This window comes from Lycium barbarum, chromosome 8 (genome assembly GCF_019175385.1).
Source record: "Lycium barbarum isolate Lr01 chromosome 8, ASM1917538v2, whole genome shotgun sequence".
NCBI lineage: Eukaryota > Viridiplantae > Streptophyta > Magnoliopsida > Solanales > Solanaceae > Lycium > Lycium barbarum.
This window is the reverse complement of record NC_083344.1, coordinates 119,391,724-119,419,223: the sequence shown is the minus strand read 5'-3', so window position 1 is coordinate 119,419,223 and position 27,500 is coordinate 119,391,724. Positions and strand designations below refer to the sequence as shown.

Here is a 27,500-nt window from a genome sequence, read left to right as displayed (position 1 = left end):
TCAATCGAAAGAAAATTATACTTCAAAAATCTTTTGTGTATTATGTTCAGATGTCTTATATGTAAAAATAAAAATCTATTATAGAAAACATAAAACTAAAAGGTAAATAATGTAGAAGTGCAAGACCAATTGATTCGAAATTGTAACTTTGCCTGTCTTTTATGTACTATCACTCATTCAACACGTACTTAAAATCCCTTTTTATTTTGAGTCTGCAAAATGTGATTATCATCCGGTCAATTCTCCCAAAAATATAAATAAAAACTCTCTCTCTCTCTCTCTCTCTTTTTTTTTTTTTTTTTTTTTTTTGAAAGAGCAATCACAAGGAACCATCACTCGTTATCTATCTCCACCGCATCACCATGCAAATTCCTTTCACAAAAGAGAAAAAAGAAAATGAAAAGAGACCTTGCTGTCTTATAAGTGAAAACAAAAACGTATCTAATTACTTCTTTCTTGTTTTCATCATGAGCAACAAATGAATAATTTATTGGTTAGGTAATCTTTCTTCTTTCACTAGTCGCTGTTAAACAAAAAAAGAAAAAATGAATTTGCATTGGGGAAATAAAGAGGAAACTTGCACAAAATTGGGACGACGTACTTCATGAAAAGACTATAAACTAAAAGAAAATTGTTATCCAAAGCGACAATTACGCTCCTGAATTGCAAAGTAGCTTTATCATGAATATTAAAATACTCTTCTTTCCTTCCAAAAGTAAGATACTTTTAATTTAAATTACTAATAAGCGATGCTAATTAGTCGAGATCAAATTTTAGTTTATTACTCCCTCCCTCTCAATTTATGTGACACTATTTAATTAGTCACGGAGTTTAAGAAATAAAAGAAGACTTTTAAAATTTGTGATCCAAAATAAACCTTAAATATTTGTGTGGTTGTAAATCATCTCATAAAATTAGGACATGTTAAAAAAAAGTGTGCCACAAATTGAGATAGAGGAGTATATGTTTAGGTCGAATATGTTCTAGAAATCTTTTATTGTTGCTACAAATTTTTAAATTAGTAGAAGATATCGAATTTTTTTAGTTATCTTTATTTTTACTTTTGTTTTATATGATGAACTTAAGTTAAAGTGGTCACATGGATAATGAAAATTCGGATAGCCAGACTCCAGCTTGGTTAAAATTGAGATGAAGTAACGATTGTTGCTATTCTGAATTACATAATATATATCCATGATTAATACAGTTATTACTAAACAAAAATAAACCAACATACCTTGTTTTTCAAAGAAATATTGACGATTTTACTAGTCTCTATAAACGTGCAGCTGCACGTTATTCCCAATCAATCTCAATCATAGTTAAAAAAATACTATAATGTAGATTTTTTTTTATGAGTTACAAAAATATTATTACTATAGTATTGAATTTTATCTACTTAATAGAGTTCTGAAATTGATGTTCCCATTTTTTCTGAATAATCCAATTCCTAAAATAATAGTATTAGGAAAGTTTGTAAGTAGTTTAGGTCTCTTAAATTTTCATATTAGATTCTAATTTGAACTCTGAATGTAACTAACGTATTTTTTTGCTATCAAAGCCTTTATTAATTGGAGCCTATTATTTGAAAGATTTGTAAATATTATAGGTCTCTTCAATTTTTGATATTACATTCTAATTGACTCTCAAAATAAGTGACTTGATTTTTGGCTTACGAATTCTTACAGTACGTGGATCTACGATTAAGTAATGTACTTGTCCGACATCTAATTTGTTAGGGGTTGTTTGGTACACGGTATAAGGTGAGATATCCCAGTATTAATTTTGAAATTAATTTTATATCATGTTTGGTATTAAGATAAATTTGAACCTTTTACCAAATAATGTATAAAATGAAGCCCATACTTAAAGATGGGATATCCCACTCAATCCCATTAACTTTGGGATTATTTTCTATCACCTTTTATATGGGATAAATTTATCTCAAAATTATAATCCGGAAATTACAATACGGGGATAATTCTGTCCATGTACAAAACGACCAATTAGAGAACTTCATACTTACGATTTGTGCATGTTAAAGTTTATGCAGTGATTAGACTTTGATTTGACATCAACGTGATTGGGATTAGAATCGGAATCCGATGCAAACTCATCCTGCTAATTGGCAAAGTTTTTAATGTTTTATAGTTTTATCGAATAGCTACTGGAGTAACACTTGTAGCAATAGCAACCTTAGAAGAAAACACCCCCTATGTTGAATACACACTGGACATATTACAATTTGCTCCTATTAATTTACAAGAACCCCAAAACTTTATGAAAATAAATGAATTTAGATTTACACTGGTGAGAAAAGATAATAGCTGTTCTTCAATTTTAAGCAAATTGAAATTAACGATAACAACCCTTATTGACTGTTTGGCTTATCTTAGGCTCATCTTGTGTTAATATTCAACCAATATTAAGCAAATTGGAATTAACTATAACAATCCTTATTGACTGTTTGGCTTATCTTAGGCTCATCTTGTGTAAATATTCAACAAATATTATACTCTATCTGATTTAATTTGTTTGTCTAGTTTAGACTTGACACGAAGTTTAAGAAAGTAAAGAAAACTTTTAAATCTTATGGTCTTAAATTAAAGATATGTTGAATGTACCAAAATGCCCTTTAATTTTATGGTCTTAAACATGTCACGTAAAAAGTTGGTTTTGAAGGGTTGCCAAAAAGGGAAAAAAGACTTTTTTTTTTTTAAATGACTAAAAACGAAACTAAAACAAACAAATTGAAGCGGAGAGAATACAAAATACAAAAAGTAATGTACAAACATGCCTTGAGAAAACTTGAGAGAATTAATTTACAGCTTACTATTGTTTGGGTTAGAAAAGACTTGAAGATATTGGGGGCTACATAGTATATCAACTTAAATGTTTCAATTGTTAGCCTCTAATCTTTGAAAAATGTGAAGCCTATTATAACCGTGGGATAATTTGTTGCTAGTTTCAAACAAACTGACATCGTATTGCCATCAAGTTTACGAGATCTTGGAAAACTCTTTTATATAGTCTTCCAAGTGTTCTTGCTAGAAAGTTGGGAAATCAGCAGGTCATCGAATATTATCATAGACTTGGTAATGTTGATGCCTTCATGGGCATGGTTACCGTCGAATTAGAAGTGTACGCGGACCCTTCATCCACTGGTATAATCTAGCTGGAATTAGTATGACATAGAAAATAAATATTACAATTTTATCTTTAGATAAAAAAGTTTAAAAGAATTAATCTAATCTTAAAGGGCATAAAAGTCGTTTAATATTTGAAGGATATTTTGGTCAACCAACATTTATATTCACACTTTTATTATATCCGATTTTCATTAAATCATCAATTTCATGCAAAACACATAACAAAATAAGATTAATCGCCTCAGCTTTCACTGCAAAAAGATGTCACCTACTCTGCAACAATCAATGAATATTTGGAGGAATCCCACAACATGTATAAAAAATGACTGTATCTTTAATTTCTTTTAGCTGTTAGATAGTCCTATTTAAAAAAAATGATAGGAAAATATGCAAATTACCCTAAAAGGACCCGTTAATCAGTCTTGACTTTCTTGTATAGTATTGATGAAAAAATAACGATGAAACTCTTACTGTAATATATAAAGTAGTAGACATTTCATACCGTTCTTGTTGTATTTACTTATTTCTGTCCAAGAAGAATTGGAATTATGTTATTAGTCTTGTCTTCCAAAACCATTTAGAATTATATCCTAAAAGAATTTTATGTCCAATAATCTAGTTATATCCAACTTTAAATTACTTCATGAATGGAATATATAGCTTTAGGCATAAAAGTTGTTTAATATTTGAAAGATATTTGAGTCAACAATCATATATATTTGGGCTTTTATGTGATAAACCCGAAATTAAATGTCTACTAATGAAATTTACGCATCTGTCATCTATGACTGAAGTGCCTGTAAATTGTATTATTTTTATATTAAGCTAAGTACTTGAATAGAACAACAAATAAGAAATTCATTTGTTATCTATAAATGTAAATGGAAACAACTGTTTTATCAAATATTAATGTATTCTAATTTAGTAATATCTATTAATTATTAGTTAATAGAAATCATAACCTAAATATTGATTAAATCTTCGAGATTATACTTTTATCCAATATTTACTATACTCGTCGTCTTGAAATAAATATTTTACTTTAGTATACTATTCTTGTTATATTTTTTAGCATCAAGCATATGAGGTAATCTAGAACCACTTACCTATTAAAATATAGTCTAATAATTGGAAAAATAGAATCAAAATCATTCCTCAAATTTAGGTTCACTGCTACCCTAATCCTTTCTTAAAAACACATGTTTTAGTTGGTTTTTTGCTGTCCGCACGATATTCGGTTCCTCGATTATGGGGATTCAATTTTTTTGTTAATTCATGTAGGAAAAAATATGCCTATGTATTTCTATAAAAGAAGTCATTGTTCCACATTATCTATCATAAACTTTTTAGGGAGAGAAATTTCTCAATGAGAAGTAGTGTATGATGCCCATTCTGTGAATACAAAAGTCGAATAACAAGAAAAAAGAGATATATTAGATGCTTTATCTACGAACGTGCGCTTGCATGTTATTCCCTGTCATTATCACAATTTTTTTTTGGATAATATTACTTTTAATTACATTACAACTTCCGTTAATATATAAAATCAACCCACTACTGATTCCTATTAATTTGTCCATCTTTTGTTTAGATTTCAAGATGATAACAACGTTATCTCTGTTCTTGATAGTGTAGATATTTCATGTTCTCATAATTCTATTAGTTTTACGTTTTACCCAAAAAAGTATCTTCTGAGGTTGACGTGAAAGCTGATTTAGTAGTTTCTTGACATCTAGAAGTGAAAGAATCTTAAAATCATGTATGTTTTGCATGTTATTATACAATTTACTAAGTAAATTTACCAAGAATATAAAATAAAATTAAAGTATAGGTGTTGGAGGGTAGTTCATTCTTCAGGATGTGGTGATTAGTGAGAGTCGATTTTGTAATTATCCCTCCCCCTAACACAAATAACTAAATAAAAGTAAACAGTGATTTATGCCTAGTTATTTGACAAATATTATAAACTTTGATCTATTTTATTGAATCAAAAAATTCATACAATTCTATGTGATTAAACAAAATAACATAGCGCTCTAAATCAGGTGTTTATTAGTTATTTTCTTCGATATAGTGTCATCAAAAACATGGTTATCCAAAGATTAAATATAAAGAACATCCAATTTATTTTATACTTTGTAATTATTAGGCACCAAAGTATGTTAACTATTAATTTAATGAAAGATTTAAATTTCTGTTGCTTTTGGAACATCCTATATAGCATAGGAATGTTATCTGTTGTTTATTTAGTGTAGATATTTAGGATTATAGTTTCACAATTATAGTGAAATAACAATTCTTTACTGAAAATTAAAGTCCATGATATTTAGTAAAAACTAATATGATAGTTTTTCAGCTGGGTTCGAAGTCCTAAATAGTATGGACAAAAGTTAATATTACAATTTTATCCAATTTGATATTATTTTCTAGAAAAAAATTTAATTTAAAAGGATAAAAATCGTTCAATATTTAAAGGATATTTTGGTCAACTAATATTTATATTTATGCTTTTAAAATAGATATATAGAATTATAGATATAGATATAGATAATGTTTCATTCATGGCTCAATTAAAAAGATAGTTCATGAAAAGATACACAACAGAAGGCATTTCACTCATTAAAAGTTATTTCTCACACGTGATATATATTCGAAAGAACATTGATGATGTACAGTAAATCAGTTATATGAAAAAAATTGACAAATCGGTTCACCAAATTTTTACCAACTGTAATGCTTCCAGAAAAAAATATATACACGATTAAAGATGGTTTTTTATACCCCACGAAGTTAGCGAGACATCATCACAAATTTTGAGGAATTGTCACCACTTTTATAAAATTTTAATCGCATGTGCTTCCTTTTTCTTCTTTTTTTGGTTCCAAAAAGAGCCATGTTGTTTGAAGTCTCGATGAGAACAGTTTGAGCCAGTGGTCTTTTGATAAAAGGTAAAATAATAATTCTGTTTGATAGACACATTTGAGGACGAGTTCAGGGGTTCAATAGGAACAACATTTAGTTAAGGTGTCAAAATAGAAAAAAAAAAGACAAATTTAGGAGGCCACATATGCATTAAGTTGTTTTACCTTATGTTTTTTTATCAAATAACTAGTCAAGGGTAGACAATACAAAAGATATAAATTTAGAGATCTAATAATAGGATCATGTATAATTTAGGTGTGTAAGTGACGATTTCATCAAAATTTTGATTGTTTCTATGCTTTATCCCTAGTTTAATATGTTATAACATATTATTTATCATAAATTATCATTAAATGTTATTAAATAAATTTATATATAATTATATTTTAAGTAACATAATTATGTACACACATTTTATACTGTTAATATATTAAACTTAAACTCTGAAAACAAATGACACACTTTTGAATTTGAAATTCTTCTAAATTTAATTTTTACTTTATTCTTAATAATATTAATCTCTCCGTCTCAATTTAAGTGTCTTACTTTTCTTTTCATTTTTTTTTTATATTTAGTAAGTTTTCCAATCACAAGGTAAGTTTAGGACCTCAAGATTTAAAAGACTACATGCATCTTTTATTTAAGTCTTTAAGATCACAAATTTCAAAAATCTCCCTTTATTTCTTAAACTCAGTGTCCAGTCAAAACTAATGGCTCATTTGGCCATGAAATTTTATCAATTGTTTTTTGGAAAATGTTTTCACGTTATTTGAAAATCAATGTTTGGCTATGAAAATTCCATATAAAACTTGAAGTTGTAATTGGAATTTGAAAAATACCAAAAAAGTTTGTTTTCATTTTTTTTTTTTACTTTCAATATATTCAGACAACCAATTATTATTTACAAAAACTATATTAAGGACCTGTTTGGCCATATGAATTATTCATTTTTTTCGGGAGTTTTTTTTCACTTTTTTCAAATATTAGTATTTGGCTATGAAAATTTCAAATACAACTTGAAGTTGTATTTCAAATTTGAAAAACAATAAAAACTTCTTTTTCACAATTAAAACAAGTACATTTCAATAAAAAAACACTATGTGCAAAAACTATAGCCAAACATAACTCCAACTCCAACTCCAAAATTCCAAAAATAATAATAGTTTTTTTCTTATTTCTATGGCCAAACGCCTACTAAGCAAACACAACTCCATCTCTTCAACTCCAACTCTAAAATACCAAATAAAGTGAAAAATATTTGATTTTCGTGGCCGAACGCATGCTAAACTCTTTAGAGACGGGGGATCGGAGCACTATTATAAATAAAAAATATTAGTAAGTTATATTATAATCAAACTAACGAAATATAACTATATATAAAAAAAACAATATTAGAAAATAGAAAGGAAAATGAGTAGCTCTTTCTTTGAAGTCTGAAAGGAAATCAGTTAATTGAAAGGCAATACCGTGTTTAATTCGATCATAAAACGCATAGCTTGCTTCATACGTCTCATACGCAACTTATGTTCAAATTTTGGTAATACTGCTTTCAGATTTATCCATTTTTCATTCACTTGTTCACTTCTAAATCGAATGATCGCGTTTCCTTGTTGAATTTTTCATCTTATTCTAAGTTATACATGTAATATAAGCTATGTCCTCTTTTAATTTTCGCTAATAGATATCTGCAGTTTTTCCTTTTTATTTTTTATTATTATTGTTATTTGTGCTAATTCTTAGTTAATTTTGAAGAATCTGCAATTAATATTTTAGTGACTATTAAATACTCTATGTTTGGAATTCCCTTATGCTATTCCATTTTGTGTTGTACTATCACTATCCACCATAGGTGGGTCCAGGCAGAGCCGAATCCAGGATTTAAATTCTGTAGGTTCCACATTTTTTAAAGTTTTTTAGCATTGAACTGATTGTGTTTTTTTCAAAAAATTATGAGTTATTATATACTATTTGTTGCAATTTGTGTTTCGTGTCGAAATTATTGGGTTCAGATGAACGCGATGTTAGAAGGCTGCATCCACCTCTGGATCCAGGATTTAGATTAGGTTGTTTGAGTAGAGAGAGTAGATTCTGAGATGTATATCTAACTCTATCGGTACTTTTTTTTCATACACACAAATAGTTGGACCCTAACCCTTTGTTAGATTCACCATTGATATACATGTAATTTCATTTGGCAGTGTGATTATAGCATAGCTTGTTTATATGTATAGAATGCTATTGTGGCATGTTGTACCGTTAAGTAGAATATACAAAACTAACTTCTAATCTGAGCTATCTTTAAGACTTTGGCACACATATCTCAATCAATCAATCAATCACTTATGCCCCTCAATCCCAAATTAGTTGGTGTCAAATATATGAGTTGTACCTATTCCACTTTATGCTTTAACACTACATATATCGTTAAAATTTTCTTTCGTGCAGGGGTGCCGAAGAGCAACAGGCTCAGCCAAATCCTCAAGAAGCTAATAATGCTTCATGGTATTCGTCTTCTGTAGTCAGTTCACCCAGCTCTTCCCGACCTGCAACCCCTAGTTCAAGCTCTTCTAACAGCTTGAATGTTCAGAGTCCGACAAACAGGCCGAGCTCTTTGTCCCATGTTTCTCCTGCAGAGGCTGCTGGTATCATTGCTGCTTTAAAAAATAAGAGGTAAATTTTAGTTGATATATGCCAGAACTTACACCTCTAAAGAAATGTATTATTAGTTACATTGCAGTTATTGTAGTCTTTGTTTCGACCAGAATTAGATTCTGAACTTGCTGGATTCCCTCTACTTTTTCCTATCCGGTTATCATGAGTGGTTTCATGTCACCATCTACGATGAGATTCAATATAGTTTTATGTTTTTGATACATTAATGTACATAAATCTCCTGAAAAGTCTATAATCTATATAATGGCTGGTAGGAAACTACCAATGAATTATAATCAAGATATAAGTTTTATATCTGAAATAGATCCTTGTGGTTCGGTTCATAGTCAGAAGTATCTTTCTGGTACATGAAAGAGCATATATATTTTCTTTTTGATCGTTGGTATCCAACAAAGCATTTAAAGGCACCCTTTAAGGTACCGTTTGCGCATGTCTTGAGAAAGACAAATAAGTTATATCTGTAAATATGGTTTGGACTCTATGAAGTATCTTCTGCCAGCAAATGCTTCATGACTTGATTATCTGTTTTTTTGTGCTTCGGATTGGAAAAAAGAAATAGAAGTATAGGTACTTCTTCTGGTGATTAAACAATTAAGTGAAGAGCTTAGCTGTTTTCTTCATTCTTCTTTTTGCAGTTTTATGTTTCTGATTTTCAAATATGCATTCCTGTTATTTATTCAGTGTTGATGAGCTAAAGAAGCTTCTTTCTGACAAGGATGCTTATCGCAACTTCTTACTTTCACTTGAGGCTGTCAAGACTCAGAATAATGTAAGTAATAATTTACTTATTTCGTTGTGCTCGGTCCATCTTGCTATTCCTTGTTTCCTTTTATAGTCAAGCATACACCATGGATCTGATTTATTCTCATTTTCTTCAAATATGATATTGTGCTCCACCAAATTATGCATGTAGCAACTTGAATCAATGACCAAGTGAGGTTCAGTTTCTGGTAGTAAGGAATCAATTTACAGATGGCGTATAACTGAATTTAGCTGTTCTGTTTGTGTGAGATTATGCTTTCATGATGGCTTAATGTATTGAATCTATTCAAGCGGCTTATAATCTCATGAGACTTATGCATAACAATGCACATCGTTGCTTTTTGATAATCTCGCCTCAGGCAAATCAAACATCATAATACTTGCATTTTTGGAGTTGGATGACCTTTTTCTTGCTTCCTTTCTTCCTTACAAAATGAACTTGGATAAACTTTCTAACTCCTGTATGCTCTTCTCTTCTTCTTGGGCAATGTATGTGACAAATTGTGTATCCTTATTCTTATGCATAACGCAAGGTATTTTCAACGTGGGAATACAACTTTTGTCAGTTATAGTCACCTTGATGTAATGTTTTGTTGTAACATGTTAAATTCTGTGAAAGCATCTTACTCTTGCTGTTTTCCCCATATTTGATCAGGTCAGGGATGAACTTCGGAATGAAACTCTGCAGCTTGCTAGTAAGTTATGGTTTGCTTATTGCCTTATTATAGGTAATGATTTATCAACTAGTATCTGCAGATAGATTTTGAATGAACTACTTACGCAGGGAAGAATTTAGAAAAAGAACCCCAGATAAGGGAGCTTAGGAATCAGGTCAGATACTTCACATTGCTTCTAGGGCATTGACTTTTTTTAAAAAGTACTCTTTAGCATTTCAGCATCAAAGCACTGACTTAGGATCAATTTCTGTGTACCCTCCTTTATTGTTATTCACAGTGCAGAATCATCCGCACATCTGAACTGGCCGCTGCTCAAGAAAAAGTGCATGAGCTGGAAAGGAGAAAAGAACAGCTTCTAAAGTTGTACTCTCCTGTATCACTTCTCCATCAGCTACAAGGTAAATAATGGAAGCACAAAAACTCGTATAGTTTTTCCTTTCTTTTGATTCATTTTTTAATTCTTTTTACATGGGTAAAATAATTGAAGTACAATTAGAGATTACTATGAAAATAAGATACTTCTAAGCGTACTTGCATCAAGACGCTCTAACTTGAACAAGTTGAACTAAGGGCCCAGTAGGAGTCGAGTCACCACTTAAATTATTTATGTCAAAAGAAACTTTTCAGGTCTAGACATAGTAAGAGCTTGCCATAGAGATTGCTTCGTTGTCTTGGTCATGGTGCATAATGGATCTGATGTTAGTGCAGTGTCTATGCCAAGCTCTTACTCTGTCATGAATGCATAATTACAGCTTTTCATAATGCTTGCCTTTTATAGTGCAATCTACATTGGTTTCCTCTTGATCTACTTGACAAATATGCGTATTTTCCTCAGAAGTTCTTGAAAAACATTAGTTTCTTTCAAGCACTTTCCACCATGCTCGACTATTCAATTTCTGTTTTGGATTAGTATGCTCTACACCAGTTTCATTATGTCCCAATGAAAAAGTTCCATCCGTATGAATGCTTTCATCAGACTGTGTACAAGTGTTCTTCTTGCTATGTTAAGAGTGAACCTCAACTCTATCCACCCTTAATCAAGGAGCTCAGTGCAGAAATTCCATGCAATGAGGCAATTATATGTAATTAGGAAATTTCAACTTAACGATTTGTGCTCAATTTAGTTTCCCATTGTTATGTTGGGATTGGGGGGGGGGGGGGGGGGGGGGGGGCGGAATTTGAAGTGTTTACCATATGCGGCTTTGTACAACAGAACCTAAATGATTATGTGATAACTATGAATTGTACTAATTAAGGAACTTTGGTAACGACATTTTTAGTTTTGTAAAAGTTGTGATTATTTACCATTTTTGAGATACCAAATTGAAGTTGCCCTAGAATATTGAACGGACGGTTAAAGCATTGATTTCTTCTAGCTTATGGATTAGATAACTGAAATAATCAGACTTGCCGGAAAAAGAATAACAGTTTATTGACATGATGTTGCTATTGATACAGATGCCATGAAGAAAACGGAGGAGGAATCTGAAGCCCTTCTTGGCCAGCTCCTTGATCGAGAAATTGATCTTACAACATTTGTGCAGAAGTCCAAAAAACTGACATCCAGTTACCACAAACGTTCCCTCACACATCTTGCTGCTAAGGCATCTTTAGCTGCTTGAATGGTGCTTGATTGATGTACAAACATTATAATTTTGGCTGCTTGTTGCCGAGACCGTTCGTGTAAATATTCTTCAGGTGTGATTTCGGGATCAATTTCAGACTGACTGCAACTCTTTGTGAGGGACGTATCGAATTAAATGTTGTAGAAATATCAGTCACACTTGCAATCCTTCCACTACAGTATAGTCATGCTTTCATATGCCCGATGTTTACTCATGCCTCATTTGGTGTTATAATTCATGTACTAGAAAAAGGAAAATATATGGTTTAGTGTTTGCTACTCAGTTTAGAGGCGTGACATTCTGTCTTACAATTGCATTTTAACCATAGCCTTTCAATCATAGTTAATTACACGTTTTGATTCTTATGGAGGTAACTACTGAAGGTGCAAAGCCTTTTCATTTTACCAGCTCTACCAGTGGATAATATGTGCATTATTGAGAAATCCTAGGAATTCTCATTAGCTATTTCCCTTTATTTGAATCCATTTTTATTCCCAGTAAGTTCAAGTGCTCTGACAGTAGATGTTCAAACAATTCTGTTGATTACACACCTCTAAACTCATTTAGAAAATTTGCTAACAGACACATATAAGCGTACCATCATTACTACTTTTATCCCAACTGGTTCGCATTGCCCATATACTTTATTTTCATTTTCTGTAGTTTTTGGAAAACCTTAAATAGATCTTGAAAGATTACAGGTCGTTCAAGATACTGATTTCATTTGATTTTAAGTCTTATCTTATTTACGTGTGATTCATTTGATTTTAAGTCTATCTGATCTTTTTCCACCACCTTATATAATCATGGTGCACATATAAAGTTGTGATAGGGTCTTTACATAGCTTTGCCATGGCTACACAACTATATTGCCTGATAGTGATCACTTCTACTCACCTAATCTATTTTAACATGCATATTTCTGCAGTGAATCTATCTTAACATCTACATTATTGTTTACAGTCAATTTTGTGGATTTGTTGGGACCTTTAAAACGCAACTTTGCCCTCATATAATGCTGTTGCAATCACAGCTATTTTATTAGAACTCGTGTTTCATTATCCACTTCAGGCTTGAGAACATTCCTCTTAGCATATCTCACCTCACACATCAAGTTTGCAAAACCAAATAAGATACTAATCACTATATGTGCTTCTCTTTATAAAATTCTTAACCAAACAATATGACTTTTTATCTTCACAGAAAAATCCTGCTACTCCCTCCCCATACTTCCTTCTATCACTGATCAACAACCAAAAGTTCATCTCTGACCCAACACTACTCCAAAAATATAGCACTTAATAAATTGATGAAAAGGAGAAAACATGCTGACAGTCTCAACAAGCTCAGTTTGGAAATTTATTGATCAATCTATGAAAGCTGGTATAAAAAGCTTTTTATCTTTCACGTATTCATCCTTTAATTTTGTGATTGTTGAGATACATTACGGGGTTTCTCATTGTAGTAGTATAAAAAAAGAATGATTATCCCATTACAAAGCTCAGTGTTAAAGAAGAGTTCGAATAGCAGGACAAGGATCTCAAACAACGCGGCACTGCACAGCAGCAATGAGACATAACAGATATACCTTTGCTATTTTCGAACTTGCGGGTGTGTTGGAGTGGAGATACAACAGAAATGTTATTAAACCTTGAACAAACTTATATTAAGCCAAAGACACTGCAGTGGCTACACCAGAAAGCCAAAAAACTGAGAAACGCAAATTCCCAAAACACTGGACTAGGAACTACAAAGAAGAAAACAAGAAGCAAGAACACAAGAGACCACCCTCGTATATAGAAATTTCCACTTTCACGTGATAAACTATACCAGCAACGAGACCCGGAGAACGTTCAGCTCCCTGTACTTTCTTCTTTCAATCTATTCATTTCCTTCTCCCAATTGAGTCCTAACATTTGGCGGCCAAAGGGCACGATAAGGTTATACCGGAAAACCTGTAGTCAAAGCCCATATTTTAGTTCTTCATGTATCATGGATCTAATTTACAATGCTAAATCTCAATACTGTGCTCGATCTCAATAATTCTAACGTGTGCCAGCTGAACATATTTCCAGACCAATTTGAAAAACATTTCCTCCAAAAACCAACACAAGTTGGTTTTCAGAAACAAAACCATGACAAAGAACAGCCAAAGGACCAGCTATTGGCTAAAAACAAAGGGCCACTGTCAGTAGTTACCAAACATTTCCTCCAAAAACCAACACAAGTTGGTTTTCAGAAACAAAACCATGACAAAGAACAGCCAAAGGACCAGCTATTGGCTAAAAACAAAGGGGCACTGTCAGTAGTTACCAAACAATTGTTTTTGCCTTCAAAATCCTTTCTCCTTTTTCCTATTCGAATGAAAAAGTTTAGAAACAAATAAAGATGTCTAGACAGTACTGATCTATTCAGTTTCACCTATATCAAAGTGACTAATAAAGTTTTAGGCTTTAGTGTACGACTGATTTGCAAACCCAATTATTCCCAAGCTAAATCCAAATTAGTACATTGTTCTCCAAAAATCAAACCCAAAATATTTAGAAATCCCTCAACCAAAATCAAAACCATATTGTTCCCAACCAAAAATTTATAAAGAAATAGCTGCAGAGAGTTCTTTTTCTAAAAGCATGGCTGTTGTGAATCTTTTAAGAGCTTAGTCATTCAAAGCTTTCAAAGTTTTCATACTAGTCGCCTAGTTCAACCATCTCACATAGCAGAGCATAAAACCTGAAATAGCATCAAATACGGAAAATCCAGGTCCATGTATGTGCACGCAGAAAATAAAGAATATTACTTTAACAATAATAACTATGGCGTAAAGCAGTAGCAGTTCACCATACACGGAACAGCGGGAAAAAGACAACCTAATAGGTAATTGGAAAGTAAATCAGTTCCTCACTCTGCTCACCTTGTTATTGATATCCCGGATCTGCAGCTTTAAAGACTCGGATGCCTCGATCCATTCAGAATCACCGACAGAGCCACTGCGTGTCCATGCCTTTTTAAGTGCTGACCTCCACTCAGCTACTTTGTTTCTTATCTCTTTGTTCAATTCAACCCACTCAGGTGCACATCTATTTCTGGAGAGAATCCGATACAAGGTATCTTCAGCTGGATCAGCATGAGGATTAGTACTGAGGTCCAAGGGTTTTCCCTTCCCTGGCAAGTTCTCAAATTGCCCTTCTTCCATGGAATGCCATATTCGTTGTTCAACAACATTGATAATGTCAGTTTCTGACCTGATCATATTCCATACAAGATTAAAAGCCAGCATTCCATTACGAAATTTGCAAAAACACTAAGATTGTTTTCTTAATATCCAGGATAAATCAGAATCCTACTATTCATCATTGGTCCAGCCAAACCCAGCAATAGTAACTAAGTGAAAGCTATAGAATTATGCAACACATTTCATGAATTCAAAGAACATTTTTCTGACATAATGCAGCCTGCCCTAAACTATAGCTCATTGCAAAACCAGAGTAAGATACCCATTCTTCTGACACCAAGCTGCATATGGTAAACACTTCTTCAGATTTATGACAATCTGGATTCATGTCACAACCTAGGTCTTTTGTGATTCGGAAACACCAAGCTAGGAGCCCTGTAGCAGCAATGCATATCAGCGCAGCAATAACAATTCGATGCATTATGTATTTATTCAAACACCAACTCCAAAAGTTGGTCCCTTTGGTTATGGAAGATATGCAATAAATTTTCTAGGACACTCAAGATATTAGTATTACACTCAAAGAGTCTTAGCAATCTCACTTTAAACATAGATTACTTTACTGGAACAAGTTCACAACTCATTATCCAATAAAGAACGCAGTTTGCTAGAGATAGGCCTCCTAACCGTACCGTCTATCAAACGAAAAATATAAAAATTTCTCAAGTCATGTATAAACCGAAATTTTCCATATCGTAAATTACTAACAAAAAAATATTGGCATTACAGTTTCATCATGTTGAGATGAATTAGGAACATGAACATTCTGAATACATTATGAACTAAGCATTGCTAGGAATATGTGATCTATCGAGCCAAGTACTTAATCATAGCAATAGTAAATTTTTGTACTAGTTTGAGCAATTGATTTGTAAACAATAACACATTATATCATTATTCTCAAATAATAGGTGGAAGAGGATTTTAATTACGACACAAACGAGTTGTACTGTACAACAATCTTCAGCTTGAGCTACCTTAGATTATCTAAGTTAGATACACACACACACACACATCTTCCACCGACCTCACTAACTTTTCTAACTAACATGCTTACTGTGTGTAACATCTCTATTACAAAACTGACCACTAATTGTATAACTGACGATTGCAGAACTAGCCAAATTTTACCGTCTCCAATATATTTCTAGGTAGAAAGAATATGTGAGGATGTGAGAAATGACCTAACGGCGTCACGTTGACCACGAAGTTCAGGAGGAAGGTTACGGTCATTGACGGCGTCAATAACACCAGAGAGACGATCACTCATTTTCTTATTATTACTCTTAGGAAACTGACTCTCTGGAGGAGTAGTAGAAGAAGCCCATCGTCGCTTGAATACGCCATGGCTGATAGTTTCAATCCAGGCCGTCCATTTATGTGTGGCGGACGACGATAAAGGTCCGATCGACCTCGTAAAGCGAGCTGCCATGGCTGTGAGAGGGGGGATTGTGTGGCCTCTATTGGGCTTGGGCTTAACGGGTCCTCTTGATTTTGGCCAATGCGCACGATTGTCCCCATTTTGGGGTGGTGTTTAATTTGGTATTTACTTTTTGTACTTCGCCTAAAAAAGTAGCCGGGAATATTTTGAGATTCTGGATTTTCGCAAAAGTTATATCTTTAAGGCATAATTTAGACAAAGTTTATGCCTTATAAGGCATATAAGGCAGAAGCATAATTAAATTTTATCTTATAAGGCATAATTTGACTTAAGGTATAATTAAATTTTGACTTGTAAGGTAAAACTTTCGCGAAATCTGATCTTAGATTGTTTTTGACAATCTTATTTGGGTTCTATGCCGCCGACTCAAAGTTGTTTCTTTTGTTATACGTGGCCTACTGTGGATCATTACTGAAGCTCAGTTTTAATTGGACCTCTTCCTGATCCAATTTTTGCCTGCTAAAATGCAAAAACACTTGTAATGATGCCTTGCAATATATCTACGTAACACCCTATAAAGCTAAGTTATTTTTCTTTTGGCTGAATTCATAGATGGCCCTTAAACTTTCCAACATATTTCAATTAAATACTTGAACTAAGACTTGTTTCAATTGAACACATTAACACATAAAAAAACATTTCAATTACACATTTTCGATTCAAATATTTTAAAAACTTTTATAAATATTCTCAAACATCTATTAGATAGTTAAGTTAACCACATAAAATATATTATCTCACATTAGCCTTAACTGAAATAGGCCTGAGGTTTTACGACTTATTCAGGCAAATGCACATAATCAAAGGAGGTGACATATTTTAGGTGTTTAACTTATATGCATAATGGACGCTTGTGAATACGCACAAAAGTTTTTTCTAAATTTGAATCGAAAGTGCTAATAGAAACACTTTACTATGTGTTCAGGTGCTCAATTGAAACAACCTTTAGTTCGAATGTCTAAATGAAACTTGGTGACAAGTTTAGGGGTTATCAATGTATTATGCTTTTTCTTTCTGTTCTTCTTTCTTTTTTGGTACACGTGTCATGTGTGACTTGGTGAATTCATGTTGAACTAATAGAGATAAAAGGAGTGGAGCTTTGTTCACCAGTTGTGATTGATCAGAAGAAAACACCTGAAGCTTCGCCCAATATGATGTTCTCTTTCATCGTGTGAGCTTTCTCAAGGTGCATGACTAATTTAAAAAAAAAAAAATAGTTTCAGCTCGAGTAAAAATGAAACTGTTGAGCACAGTTGTGTTCCTTATTCTATCCATTTTTACTAATAATACGAGAACAAAATAAAAGAATCTTTGCTTAACCAAACTAATGTTATAGGAAAGTAGAGTTGGAGCTTTATCTTTTATGGTTGGACACCACTTATTTTCTCCTTCCATTGGTGGAAAATTTTTCAAAGCCAAAGACGAAAGATTTTGACTGTCTTATTTACTTCTTCGCCTTGGCCTAGCCTAACGTCTCTCTCAATCAGTCATCCTAAAGTTGTCATCACAAAAAGAAGAACACAAAAGTTATAACGTATACGTAAAATGTACAAGTGAAGGCTACTACATTGCACTTTACGTCACACAATTAATTACTATGTCGAAAGATTTTTTTTTTTGCCACAATTTTCTAAAATACTTTTTAACTATTATGAATTAAATTTGTAACTTATAAGTAGTACTTTTATATATGTAAATTTTATTTAAAAAGACTTAAACATTTTATGTTCGAATTTACACCGAGAATTAAATAATTTGATCCTCCTATGTCGAATTATGTCACATCAAGTGAAACGGAGGGAGTAATAATTAGTAAAGTACTCAAAGCTCAAGGATGTGATATAGTGATGAATAAAGTGGGTTGTGAATCATGACGTCTCGGGTTCAAATTCCACCAAAAGTACTAGTCAATTTTATTTTTTATGAGACGTTGAAATACTATGGAATTAGGGTTGAATTAGTCAAGACACACGCAACTGACTTTACCATAACAAGTAAAAAAAATAGTAATGGAAATTGAACATTTGAAGGACAGGTTGCCATCAAAGTTACACTTACAAGCCCCAACTAACCCCAATAAAAGTGGCCAACACTAGCCAATAGCTTCCAACCGTAAACACATGATATCCGCAAATTGAAAGATAGAACCTATAGTTTCCAAAACAAAGCAGCAAAGTGTAGAAACCATGGAGAATGCAAATGGGGAAACTAGCAACAACAACAACAATAATGCAAGGTTAGCTATAATGGAATTAGCTAACATGATAAGCGTACCTATGTCCCTTAATGCCGTTGTTAAACTCAAGGTTGCTGATGCTATTTGGCAAGGTGCATCAAACATCCCACTCTCTCCCGCTGAAATTCTCGCGAAAATCCGCCCCCCTGAAGGGGGCAGAGACGCTGACAACCTTCAGCGAATTCTACGCATGCTCACGAGCTATGGTGTGTTCGAGGAGCACGTAGTTGATGATGGCTCTCAAAGAAGGTATTTTTAACCTTTTTTGCAGGCTAACACTAATTTATCATAGAATTAAGCATTTTGTTTTGGATGACGTTTTATGAGAGGCAAATTTAAGATTTAAAATGAGTAGGGATGGTTTTGCTTTTCACATATGTCAATTTTTATTTTTTGATCGAACTTCTTGTGTCTGTTCTAGATCCGCCACGGTTGATTCTACTCTCTTCTCTTCCAATTGCTTGGGAAAATTCCTAATATCTTAAATGATGGAGCAAATATGAGTGTTAAAGGCAGATATCGCTAAGGACAGGTCAAATTCACAAGATGTGTGTCGGGAGTATTAACCAAGAACCTAAGAATATTTTTATACACGATCAATTTTAAGTGATTTAATTGTATAAAATACACCGTTAACGTTAAACTCACATCTAATTAAGCTACCAAAACAACATTTCCGCTCTAGGCGACTTTGGTTTAACTAGTCAGAGCCTATCGATCTTCTTCTTCTTAGGTAATTAATCGAGGAAATTCAAGCCGAATTTCTAGTATGAGGTTCAATTTTTGCCTTAATACATGTGGTGCTTCTGGTCCACACGCTAGGTATTTATATGTGTTGGGCACTTGCTAACGAAATCCAAAAGTAGAAACGTATTTGGTATAATAGAAGTCAGTTTTCACACACACACAAAAAAAAAAAAAAAAAAAAAAAAAATCTAAAAAGGTGCTCCATAGTTAGTGTTCAGCTTAATTCTATAGCAAATAGTCAAGATCTTAGAACTCTCCGTACTTCTAAAATCCAATGTGCTTCAGCAATATAATTGATCTTATGTTGCAATGAGTATCTCAGTCAGGAAACTGTTCAGTGAGAATTCATGTAGCCGATTCCAACTTATTTGAAACTGATCAGGCGTAGTTATTAATATTGTTTACAGATATTCGTTGACTGAGGTGGGCAAAACCCTAGTAACGGACGAGAATGGCCTATCCTATGGCTCGTACGTGCTCCAGCACCACCAGGACGCGTTAATGAGGGCGTGGACGATGGTTCATGAGGCCGTCAATGATTCATCGACCGAGCCATTTGTGAAGGCAAATGGCGAGCCAGCTTACGATTACTACGGAAAAAACTCGGAGATGAATAGCCTTATGTTAAATGCAATGTCTGGGGTTTCCGTGCCATTCATGAAAGCTATTTTAGAGGGATATGATGGATTTCAAGGGGTGAAAACGCTTGTTGACGTTGGGGGAAGTGGTGGAGATTGCTTGAAGATGATTTTAGAGAAACACTCCAGTATTCAACTAGGAATCAACTTTGATTTGCCTGAGGTTGTTGAAAAAGCCCCCCAAATTCCTCGTAAGTAATATGGTTTTATTTATATATTGAGATCGAGTATGAAAATTGAATTATTATCGAATTGAATCATCGAAGCAGGAATAAAATAACTGGATATGAATCTAAAAATGAGGTCTTTCCCTCTTATCTTAATCGCATGAAGCTTACCTGAGGAAATAGGAAGATAAGAAAGAAGAGTTAAAAACAAAGTTATGAACATACCATTTAATTCTTGGAAGAACATGTCAAGACTAAAAATAGGAATGTTAAAATTGGGGAGTTTCTTAATATAAAAAAAAATAGATGTCAATTCTTTTAAAATAGAATGAAAAAAGTGTCATCTAAAATGTACTTCCTCAAGTCACAAATATTAGTCGTTTTGGCAAATCGGATTGTTTCAAAATGTTTGATGTTTTAACACAATAGGTTATGATAATTTTGCTTAATTAAGTCAGAAATGTACCTGAGAGAAAACGGATAAATCTCTAGCCAAAAAATATCACGAGGTTAAGCGAAAATGATTAAGTGGGGTCACCAAATGTAGATAGGTCTTTACCATTCATCTTTCTTTTCCATCAATATGATTTTATTTTTGTGGAATCGTACTCCAGATTTTTTTTGTCACCTTTAATTGACAAACAGGAAAATTGGGACGAGTGTGAGTGTGTGACTACGACTTTTTGGTTACCTTTGAATCTTTTTCATGTCTTGAATCATAATATGAGGCTAAATCCTAAATATGATAAGTTTTGGCGTGCAGGTATAAAGCACATTGGTGGTGACATGTTCAAATACATACCAAAGGGCGATGCTATTTTCATGAAGGTGCTTTTCTTTTTCTTTAAAAATCTGAGTAATTGTGAACTATAGTTTGTTTCAACTTAAAATTGAGTATTGACCATTAGGTTAGGTTATCAGAGTTGGTAAGACAAAGGAAAGAACTCTTAACAGAAGATAGAGATATTGAAATATATGGTTCAGGAAATAAAATTGTTTCCCCTACCGAATTTTATTTCCCAAATATAGTAGTACTAATTAAATGCACTAGGAAAGATAAGTTCTTAATAGAAATTTCAAGCTCTAGTGCTCTGCTGATTTGCTAGTTATTTCTTGAAAAAAATCACTTATTCCTGCTCAGTGTTCACTCGTTATCCATGCACATGTACAATACTATTTATCATGGTGTTTTTTCTACTCCTTCGGCTTGTCTTGCTTTGAAATATTTAGGACCTGTTTAGCCATAAAAATTAATCACGTTCTTCCGGAATAATATTTCACTATATTTGAAAATCAGTGTTTGACCGTAAAAATTTCAAATCCAACTTGAAGTTATACTTCCAATTTTGGAAAATAACTTATACTCCTAACTGTTTTCAACTCATTTTCATTTTTGAAGTTGTATCAGTACATTTAAACTTGTGCATCGTTCCAAATATACTTTGCAACAAGTATAACCAAACACAACTAATTCATCTTCAATTTCAACTCCACAAATTCTAAAGAAAATGAAAAATATTTGAAATCTGGGGCCAAAAGCATACTTAGAATGTTTGTTTTCCTGTTCTAGTAATTACTGTACTACTATATTATTGACCTAGATATCGATCAACCACGTGAAAGAGGTAAATGAGTTGTTGCTTTCAAATAGTACGTACATGATCATAATGTATTTTGTTAGGGTCCACCTAAATTCGTTGCTTCATCATTTTGAACACTGATGATGGACGTACAATTTTGGCATTGGGTTTTCGAATTGTAGACCACGCCTGTCTAATCACCATCCTGTCAGATTTTTCATATGGGGTTTGTTTGGTTCAAACGATAATGTTTTTCACAAAAAAGTATTCTTTTAGAAAATGTTGTTCTAAAAAAAAAAATGATATCTTATTTATTTTCTGGTATTCGGTAAGTAAATAAAATATATTATCACAAACGCATTTATATATAATTTAAGCAAATACTATGTGGATGGGAGCGTTGGGGATAAGGAGGAGACAATAAACGTAAAATGTCACTTACATAAATTGTTCGTACTAAACACACCCATACGTAACACCCCTTAAAAAATTGTGATATGCAGTGGGTGATAACAACGTGGACCGATGATGAATGCGTGCAAATAATGAAGAGTTGCTACAATGCTCTCCCAGAAAAGGGGAAATTGATTGCTTGTGAACCAGTATTGCCTCACCATACTAATGATAGCAAGAGAACTCGAGCTCTTCTTGAAGGTGACATATTTGTCATGACAATTTACCGTGCCAAAGGTAGGCACCGGACTGAGGAGGAATACCGGCAGCTCGGCCAACTAGCCGGTTTCGCCGACTGCCGGGGTTTTTACACTGATCACTTCTTTGCCATTCTTGAATTTCAAAAGTAATGAATGGTCACATCACGATAATTTCGAGTAGCTAGGACAAACGTCCTTCTACGATTAAGATGTTTGATAAATATTTGAATTTGCAATTGTAAAACAGACCAAACGCCAGTTTCAGTCTCATATGAGAATGGATAACTGGAGCATTTTATCTATCGGTATGAAGAATCACGAGCATAACTGAAATTGCTAATTGGCTATATATGTGTGTGTGTGTGAATCCATTTATGAATCTATATTCTTCGGTTGGTTTGTAAGTTCCAGAATAGGTGAATGGCATATCACAATAATAAAAAGAAAATTAGGTGAATCATCTATGATCATTGCATGCACAATCCATCCTTTGTTCGATTTATTGACTCCGATCCATAGGTAGCATGAGCCCGTTTTCGTTCCTCACTAAGTAAAGATCGAAAATTTGTAATTCTTTCGATATACCGCAATATATAGATTTGTCCATAATGTTTTACGAGTCCGCAACTTAAATGACCCAAAAAGTGACAGGAGGTATCAAAATAACTCCTTAAAAAGAAGTTACAGAAATACCTTTCGCGCACTAAATTAGTGCGCAATAGGAGAATAAAAAAAGGGGTCCCCTTCTTCCCCACTGATCGATCCCCCCACCATTTTTAAAAAACAACACGATCAACAACGACTTTCCAGTGGTCCCCACATTAAAAAAACATTTTCGTGTTATTTTTTTAACCCAATTTTTTTAACCCAAAATTCAACACTCTTGGTATATTCAAGGCAAGGAACAAGTTTCAAAGCTTTGTTCGGAATAAAGCGGTGTAAAACTCGACTTCAAAAACTAAAAACAACCTTCAATCTAGGTATTTCACTACGAATTTTTTATTATATTGTTAAATATATTATTATTCTATCCATCATTGTTTTGTAATGGTAGCGGATTTCGGAAAAAAAATATTACACACTTTTTTTTTTTTTTTTTGCACAAATGTGACTGTCCACTACCCCATTTTTTTGGTTATTTTTTTTTCAAAAAATTAATTAATTAATTTTTTGCAGACAACCCCTAGGACGAACTGCTCTGATACCACTTTGTCACACCCTAGCAATGGTAGGGCATGACGGGCACCCGACTCTCATCAGAGTCGAGCGAACCCTTAGACATTCGCTCTATCAAAACCTGTCATTTCAAAAACTTTTAAAAACATGGAACTTTTCCAAATAGAAATCATTATCTTTATAATGATTATGAAAACTTTCAATCAATTAAGTACTTTAAACTAATTAAAATCATCTAAAATACATTCTCTTTTAAAATCTACAAATGATTCAACTGACATCATTTTGTCGACATCTCGACAAACATACCACATGACACTGTCTGCAGAAGTCTCTAAGAAGTGAACTGAACATTATGAGTCAAGACAGGGCCCTGACATACCCATAATCACGCATATCTAGACATGACTCAGCACAGCTCCAGAATGAGGTGGAACTTGCCAATCCCAGCTGGCGTCCAAGCATTCTAGCTATACACTTAACCTGCCAAACAATCTGGGGCTGCGGGCATGAACGCAGCATCCCCAAGCAAAAGGACGTCAGTACGGACAATGTACTGAGTATGTAAGGTGGTAACAAATCATAATCATAATTTGATTTAGGAGAGAAGAAATCATAATCTAACTCAATACCTACAGCATTCGCTGGAAGAAACATAAATGTGCACATGAAGTCTCAAAACAGTCTCATGAAGTCTCAAAACAGTCTTTAAGTAAATAATGCAATCTAACACACATGCTGCTTCCGACATTTTAACAAAATGGTCCCTTCGGACAGCCGCTTCCGGCTAGTATCACAATAGTCCCTTCGGACAGCCGCTTCCGGCTAGTATCATAATAGTCCCTTCGGACGGCCGCTTCCGGCATAATAATGATGGCTCCTTCGGGCAGCCGCTTCCGGCTTAATAATAATGATGGCCCGTTCGGGCAGCCGCTTCCGGCTTAATAATGATAGCCCCTTCGGGCAGCCGCTTCCGGCTTAATAATGATGATGGCCCCTTCGGGCAGCCGCTTCCGGCTCAATAATAATGATGGCCCCTTCGGGCAGCCGCTTCCGGCTCAATAATAATAATGCTATGGAATGTAAACACAAGTCATAAATGAAATGAAAGAGTAAAACCTCGCACCCCCTTCGGAGTGGTTTTGAAAATTTAAATAGTAAAATCTCGCACCCCCTTCGGAGTGGTTTCTAAAAATCTAAATAGTAAAATCTCGCACCCCCTTCGGAGTGGTTTTGAAAATCTAAACAGTAAAATCTCGCACCCCTTTCGGAGTGGTTTTGAAAGTCTAACTTTATGTTTCCTTTAGTATAAAACTAATTTCCTCGAAATCATTAGTAAAACCATATACACAACTCAACTGGCACCTTATGGGTGTTCCCTTCGGAACAGAATAGGAGTACAATATCAATAAACCATCACAAGAAACATTTAGACCTTACTCGTCTAAGAATGGAATTATATGGAGAACATATAGAATGAATAGCACAAGAATCATGAATCACATTCGGAACCTATGAATAGAGTTACCCCAAAGTTCATATCATTCATCACTTACATCTAAGACATGCCAAGATAAAGAAGGGTTAACCTTACATACCTGTTAACGACTATTCGCAATCTGTTCGCCTTGTCGCTCTTTTAGCCTATTTAATATAAGAGTAACGTAATCGTTAGTAACTATACTTTCTAGTTCATAAATCCGTAGCCCATCGCTTTTAGCACTTATTCTTTAACTTATACTTTCTCGATAAGGGTTTTTCATTATTTAAGGGTTTAACGATAATCAGACAGCATTTCCCCTATATATTCGCCTAATCCGAATTTTCAATTATCCTCCTGTCAACACCGAAATACCAACAACAACGATATATACATAAAATTCTCACAATTCAGCCAATAACAATTCTAACAATCCAACAACTTCTCTTAATCCATTTCAACCCAGAATTTCCTATAACACCGATTTCATGCATTTTCTTAATTCCAATTTCGTCCAATCCAATTCTAATAATTCCATTGCAATACTATTAACACAACCACACCATAAAATAGGAAAATCTTACCTTAATTTTCTCGGAGGAATTTCTACTCTTAATTGCTCCAATTTCGCAATTTCTCCTTCCCCGATTCAATATCCAACGTTGCTATCACCTCCTCGAACTTGTAAATCACTTGAAACCTAACCAAAATTTGCCACACGAATATTTTTCCTTCAAAACCAAGCTGGCCGAGAGCCTTCCATGAGTTTCCGTGGCCGTGAATGCCATGGCAATATATTGCTCTTCTTTTCTTAATTCAATGGAATTGATTTGGCTGATTTGAGTCATGTCTAATAAATAGTCATATGCTCTTTGCCCTTAGGAAACATGTCCTTGTCCACCACCATGACTCACCAAATTTGCTGATTTGCTTTTTTTTTTTTTTTTTTAAATAACACGGGTGGGGCCCACAATTAAATTAAATTAATTTTTAATAAATCATTAATCCTTACTTAATAATATAATCACAATTAATAGGTCCCCAATCTCCAATAATATTTTTACACTAAATAAAATTTATATACAATTTATGTACTAATTAAAATTGAAAATTAAAGATTTCTATTTCATGTCCGAAAATGATCCTGTCTTTAACTTGAGTCGATTTGCTAGCGACTAATTCGGCGTATAAATATACGGGGTATAACATAACTCACTTCAACTGACCATTTCATGATCCAAGGGATAGAGAATTCAATGAAGAAATACATATTAGAAATTTCTTCAGAGAATGTAATATTATTTTCCAAATCTATTATCTTTGGAGAAACATCAACCCATTCAGTATATAAAATTTTGAAGGGTTCTGGATATTTTTTTATGGTTGGACCATAATGGATCCACCATTGACAAAACCAATTCTGAATGCCCTATTTATAAACATTGGCACAAATTTTTATAAACCATGAATGTTTCTTATTATCATTCTCATATAAAAAAGATTTATTAAAGCTCTCAACATAATCCCAATAATTAAATTTAACTGAGACTTTTTGTTCTGGGTGGATATAATCCCTATCCTTTAATGGACTTATTCCTCATTCATTTGGAGAAAAGATCTTTTTTATAACGATCTTTGAAAAGTTATAAATTTTTTTGGTATTAGCTGGATAGAAATGCTGGAATTCAGCTGATCCTGTATATGAAAGGATCATTTCATAATTCATCCGATATTTATAAGTCGGAATAGCGTATGACACTGTATCAAAATACCTTTGCATTATTTTCCAAGGTTCATCTTTCCATTGGAGATTATCATTCTCAAGGAGAATTATTAACTCTTCATATGAATCAGTGTCTCCATTATCATCAAGTACGAGAGCACTGGAGTATGATAGAGGCATATTATCCCCTTTTTTATGTGCTTCTATAAAAGCAAGATACTCAACATATGTGATTTGCTTCTGGGTATTACCAGAAGTTTCTGCAATATTATCGGCTATTAGCCTTTTGTTACTCATTCGGGCAAGAACAGTGTCTCTGCTTGTTCCTTTTTGTCCTCTTCCCCTTCCTCTATTAGAGGGAGTGTCAATGTGGGTCTCATCCTGCAAATGAGAAAATGACAGTTATAAACTTAAATATTCTCTAGTGAGAAAATAAGGGAGACTATTATCCGTTCCCTTTTTATAATGAATTTCAAAATCAAATGGTGCTAAAAGAGCTAGCCATCTGGCAAACATTTGTTTAGAAACATTATGTTTGCAATCTTTATTAAACATAAATTTAGCTGCTTGACAGTCAGTTTTTATTAAAAACTTTTGATTGTATAAATCACCTTGGAAT

General features: G+C 33.4%; 3 protein-coding genes across 4 annotated transcripts; 2 read left to right on the top strand and 1 right to left on the bottom strand.

The window, feature by feature from the left end:
• Positions 1-7,435: 7,435 nt before the first annotated feature.
• LOC132606925 (vacuolar protein-sorting-associated protein 37 homolog 1-like) lies at positions 7,436-12,182 on the top strand. 2 transcript variants are annotated; one of them, XM_060320604.1, is made up of 7 exons: positions 7,436-7,608; positions 8,517-8,741; positions 9,426-9,513; positions 10,162-10,201; positions 10,291-10,337; positions 10,461-10,581; positions 11,642-12,182. In XM_060320604.1, the coding sequence occupies exons 1-7, from the start codon at positions 7,595-7,597 to the stop codon at positions 11,803-11,805; spliced, it is 699 nt and encodes a 232-aa protein (XP_060176587.1). In that variant the 5' UTR covers positions 7,436-7,594; the 3' UTR covers positions 11,806-12,182. The 2 variants fall into 2 exon arrangements, with proteins under 2 accessions (XP_060176587.1, XP_060176588.1); XM_060320605.1 differs by having other exon boundaries at positions 7,584-7,713.
• Positions 12,183-13,377: 1,195 nt separating this feature from the next.
• Positions 13,378-16,571, bottom strand: LOC132606926 (uncharacterized). The gene is made up of 3 exons (XM_060320607.1): positions 16,225-16,571; positions 14,720-15,050; positions 13,378-13,763 (listed from the first exon to the last, which is right to left on the bottom strand). The coding sequence occupies exons 1-3, from the start codon at positions 16,470-16,472 to the stop codon at positions 13,662-13,664; spliced, it is 681 nt and encodes a 226-aa protein (XP_060176590.1). The 5' UTR covers positions 16,473-16,571; the 3' UTR covers positions 13,378-13,661.
• A 1,992-nt stretch (positions 16,572-18,563) lies between these two features.
• LOC132606924 (nicotinate N-methyltransferase 1) lies at positions 18,564-22,851 on the top strand. Its single transcript, XM_060320603.1, has 4 exons — positions 18,564-18,966; positions 19,872-20,293; positions 21,033-21,097; positions 22,353-22,851. Exons 1-4 carry the CDS (start codon positions 18,668-18,670, stop codon positions 22,650-22,652), a joined length of 1,086 nt encoding a protein of 361 aa, XP_060176586.1. The 5' UTR covers positions 18,564-18,667; the 3' UTR covers positions 22,653-22,851.
• The last annotated feature ends 4,649 nt before the right edge of the window (positions 22,852-27,500 follow it).